This window comes from Sprattus sprattus, assembly GCF_963457725.1.
Source record: "Sprattus sprattus genome assembly, chromosome: 19".
NCBI classification, from domain to species: domain Eukaryota; kingdom Metazoa; phylum Chordata; class Actinopteri; order Clupeiformes; family Clupeidae; genus Sprattus; species Sprattus sprattus.
In genome coordinates, this window is record NC_137917.1 from 28,360,005 (window position 1) to 28,365,004 (window position 5,000).

A 5,000-nucleotide genomic window follows, 5' to 3' on the forward strand; every position below is an offset into this window, starting at 1 on the left:
TTGGTGTGAGAGTGTGTGTGTGTGTGTGTGTGTGTGAGTGTGTGTGTGTTGTTTTCCCACCTTGGTGTGAGAGTGAGTGAGTGAGTGTGTGTGTGTGTGTGTTTTCCTACCTTGGTGTGAGAGTGAGTGAGTGTGTGTGTGTGTGTGTGTGTGTGTGTGTGTGTGTGTGTGTGTGTTGTTTTCCCACCTTGGTGTGAGAGTGAGTGTGTGTATGTGAGAGTGTGTGTGTGTGTGTGTGTGTGTACCTTGGTGTGAGAGTGAGTGTGTGTGTGTGTGTGTGTGTGTGTGTGTGTGTACCTTGGTGTGAGAGTGAGTGTAAATTCAGATCTCTCCTACGCTTGAAGGCTTCGCCACAAACTTCACACGGGAAAGGATGACTAGTGTGGAGCAGTCTGAGGAAACAGGGGAGAGAGAGAGAGAGAGAGAGAGAGAGAGAGGAGAGTGGAGAGAGAGAGAGAGAGAGAGAGAGAGAGAGAGAGAGAGAGAGAGATGAAAAGTTCCTTTAAAGTGGCATTATACAGTAATTGTACTTTATGGTTTGGGTTAGGATTAGCAGTTTTAACCTTAAAATAACAGCTTGAAAAAAATTGGGGCGCTACAATGACTTTTAATATGGAGAATCGCCTCCGTGCCATACCAGTCTGTAGGCACATAACTTCGTTCTGTAGTCTTGCCTGAAGCCACCCGGTTGCTACTGTTTGCCGAACTAGTAAGTGGCTTATTTGCCGTCTTGCTTTGTCTTGTGTTGCACTTGCTTGATGTTTGACTGTGTAAGGAAAGTTGTTGACTCACTAGTTTGTCATAGTGTCAAAGTCAGCACATTTCAAGAGGTTTCGCTAGGTTTAGCCGCTAGCATCTCGTTAGCGAATAGCAATTGATGTTATGCTGCTTTAACTCTTCCATTCATTCCCCTTGGCTGCTGTTGGTTTATTAAGGGTTTGTCTGCATGTGTTTGTATAGGGTTGGCAGGTGTGCATGTCACACACACACACACACACACACACACACACACACACACACACACTGTTGGTCAGTAGACAGACAGTCTAGACCAGTGGTTCTCAACCTTTTTTGCTCCATGACCCACATTTTTAGATAACAGTGCAGTTGCGACCCGACAATTAATAATCAGCATGAATCATCAGGCCAATAATTTAACAATTGTATTATTATTTTATTATTATGATTACTACCACTAATAATACTCTACCACTGTTTAACCATTGGAAACACATGCAACTGTTTAAAGTCAGGATCAGTTATGCAATCATGGACTTCTGAACTTCTTTGAACAAAAATGGACTTTAGCCATAAATTTTCAACTTTTTAATAGGAAATTATGAACTTACATGTTCAACTTCTTAAGAAGAATCCATGGACTTACATGTTCACCTTTTTAGTCAGAGATGGACTAACATGTTCCACTTATCACAGGACTTATGTTGATTTTTTAAATGAGAAATCCTTACTTACATGCTCAACTTCTTAATGAGAAATGGACATGTTCAAATAGTAAATGAGATCCCTGAATGTTTTCCTGTCATCGAGGCTGCCCCATCTGTTGTCACACCAACACACTTTGACCAGGAGAGCTGATTGAGATAAAGTATGTGTCCATTGCAGAAAAAAATCTCTGCTGCCTGCAGTGGTAAATGTTGGCAAATCTGAATTAAATAAGAACTGCTCTTCAAAGTCATCATTCCGAACATACTGCACGTAAACCAAGAGAATGGCATGGCTAGCCACGTCTGTGGATTCATCGAGTTGTAAGGCAATATAGTCAAAAGTGCAGAGACGTTCAGTAAGCTACTGCTCAACATCATTTGACATGTCACATATCCTCACATGAACAGTGTCGTTTGTCACGGGAATTGTGTTTAAGTTCGCTGCTTCTTTTTCACCTATGAGTGCAGTGCACAAAACGATGGCAACTTCTGCAACCGTATGGGACGTTTTGCTCTGAGCTAGCCGGTAGGAGACCTAAACAGTGATGGCACGTTTAAAAAAAAATGTTTTTGTTTGTTTTGTTTTTTGGGATGCCTCGAGGTTTTGGCTCATACGTTAAAAAAAAAAGTCTTTATCTTTATAGACAGTTGGCCTGCTTTGTTTCAAAATGTATCTGCAATTTCGAAGGCTTCAGGCTTTCATTAGCCAGTATTTTGTTGCATGGCACACACAACGGCGGGTGCTCACCATTCACGCAATACGTAAATCCATATTTCAGAAATACCGGGTCACACGCCTGTAAAACTCCCTCTTTGGTTCTTCAGAAGAAGTCGAGAGCTGGAACTCGTTTTACACGTTGACTTTTTGCCTACACTAGTCGCCTCTAGACATTCTCCCATGTCTCCCATGTCAGAGCATATTATTGCGCAATACATGTTGCATACATTTGAAATATCTTATATGCAAATTTGATTGGCTGAATGTTCGAACATGTTATCGTTAGATAGGCCTACATGCAAAACCATTACCTGCTTATATAGTTTAATGTCAGAACTGGGGGCAGGGATTCCCTTATGGACAGAGGGAGCATGGCTTGAAAAAAAGGTTTTACATTTAGAATTCGTCTCGCGACCTTTTCAGAAACTCTGGCGACCCAAATTTGGGACGCGACCCAAGGGTTGAGAACCACTGGTCTAGACAGTCACCAAACCAAGCAGGTATCTGATCAGAGAGAACAGGAGCAGGATGGAGACGGAGAAACACTCCACCACTAACCACTAACTCATTACACACACACACACACACACACACACACACACACACACACACACACACACACACACACCACACACACTCCACACTCCACACTCCACACACAACACACACACACCACACACCACACTCCACACTCCACACACACAACACACACAACACACACACTCCACACTCCACACTCCACACTCCACACTCCACACTCCACACACACACACACACACACACACACCTGTGCTTCTGCAGCTGGGAGTGCATCTTGAAGCTGGCGGGGCAGTCGGGGCAGGTGTGTGTGTAGGGTCCGTCTGCGTCCCCCTGAGCGCCCGTCGTCGTGGTCCTGAGTGTGTGTGCGCTGCGGCGTCGTCGAGGCCCTGTGCGCGTGTGTGTGAGCGCGTGCCGCTTGAGCGTGGCCGGGTGGCTGAAGTCCTTGGCACACACGGGGCAGCGGTGCGGGCGAGAGTGGGCATGGGCGGGCGCGTGGGTCTGGCTGTGACGCAGCAGGTTGGCGGGAGAAGAGAAGGCCTGCCATGGATAAAGAAAGAAGAGTGGAAGAAGAAAGGAAAGAAGAGTGGAAGAAGGAAAGAAGAAAAGAAAGAAGAGTGAAAGAAGAAAGGAAAGAAGAGTGGAAGAAGGAAAGTAGAGTGGAAGAAGGAAATAAGAAAAGAAAGAAGAGTGAAGAAAGGAAAGAAGAATGAAAGAAGGAAAGAAGAGTGAAAGAAGGAAAGAAGAAAGGAAAGAAGAGTGAAAGAAGGAAAGAAGAAAGGAAAGAAGAGTGGAAGAAGGAAAGTAGAAAAGAAAGAAGAGTGAAAGAAGAAAGGAAAGAAGAATGGAAGAAGGAAAGAAGAAAAGAAAGAAGAGTGAAAGAAAGAAGAGTGAAAGAAGAAAAGAAAGAAGAGTGAAAGAAGGAAAGAAGAAAAGAAAGAAGAGTGAAAGAAGGAAAGAAGAAAAGAAAGAAGAGTGGAAGAAGAAAGGAAAAAAGAATGGAAGAAGGAAAGTAGAGTGGAAGAAGGTAAAAAGAAAAGAAAGAAGAGTGAAAGAAAGAAGAGTGAAAGAAGGAAAGAAGAAAAGAAAGAAGAGTGAAAGAAGGAAAGAAGAAAAGAAAGAAGAGTGGAAGAAGGAAAGAAAGAAGAGTGAAAGAAGGAAAGAAGAAAAGAAAGAAGAGTGAAAGAAGGAAAGAAGAAAAGAAAGAAGAGTGGAAGAAGGAAAGAAGAAAAGAAAGAAGAGTGGAAGAAGAAAGGAAAAAAGAATGGAAGAAGGAAAGTAGAGTGGAAGAAGGTAAAAAGAAAAGAAAGAAGAGTGAAAGAAAGAAGAGTGAAAGAAGGAAAGAAGAAAAGAAAGAAGAGTGAAAGAAGGAAAGAAGGAAAGAAAGAAGAGTGGAAGAAGGAAAGAAAGAAGAGTGGAAGAAGGAAAGAAAGAGTGTGATGGAAATTGATATTACTAATAATTCATACATTTACCATTGCATTGCAAGCATGCTCTCCTGTCTGTGTGTGTGTGTGTGTGTGTGTGTGTGTGTGTGTGTGTGTGTGTGTGTGTGTGTCTGTGTGTGTGTGTGTGTGTGTGTGTGTGTGTGTGTGTATTACCTTGGTGCAGACGGCGCATCTGAAGAGCTTCTGGCCCGTGTGTGAGCTGACGTGCGTGCGCAGGAGAGAGCGCCGCGTGAACGAACGACCGCAGTGGGGGCAGCGGTGAGGCAGCGCAGCTCTGGACCAATCACGAGACAGCTGGGCGGGGGGCGGGGGGATGGGCTCGTTGGGGGGCGGGGCGTCGGAGGAGGACGGGGGGAGGGCGAAGGAGATCAGCGGAACAGAAGCGTGGCCTTCTGGGAGCTCCATTGTGATGTCACCGCACGAAGCAGCTCCGGAATCTTCTACTTAGGGAAACATGAGACACACAGAGCATCATCATCATCATCAGAGCATGAAGCATCACCATCATCATCATCATCATCACCATCATCATCATCAGAGCATGAAGCATCACCATCATCATCACCATCACCATCATCATCACCATCATCATCATCATCACCATCAGAGTATGAAGTGTCACCGGAGACAGGCTGCAGTTTCACAAGTGACCACTGGAGGACTTAAGGTTAACCTGGGGTTAAAGGTCAATCTGATGGGTTAGGGTCAGTCTGATGGGTTAGGGTCAGTCTGATGGGTTAGGGTCAGTCTGATGGGTTAAAGGTCAGTCTGATGGGTTAAAGGTCAGTCTGATGGGTTAGGGTCAGTCTGATGGGTTAAAGGTCAGTCTGATGGGTTAGGGTCAGTCTGATG

At 44.6% G+C, this 5,000-nt stretch overlaps 1 protein-coding gene across 1 annotated transcript in view; it reads right to left on the minus strand.

Annotated features, from left to right (window-relative positions):
- znf574 (zinc finger protein 574) overlaps window positions 1-5,000 on the minus strand; it is a 15,291-nt gene that overhangs the window by 4,971 nt on the left and 5,320 nt on the right. The window contains exons 5-7 of the mRNA XM_080858157.1: window positions 4,302-4,591; window positions 2,951-3,240; window positions 298-392 (exon numbers count right to left, since the gene is read on the minus strand). Of these exons, the coding sequence (XP_080714283.1) occupies window positions 298-392; window positions 2,951-3,240; window positions 4,302-4,591 (675 nt within the window). The remainder of the gene's footprint in view (window positions 1-297; window positions 393-2,950; window positions 3,241-4,301; window positions 4,592-5,000) is intronic.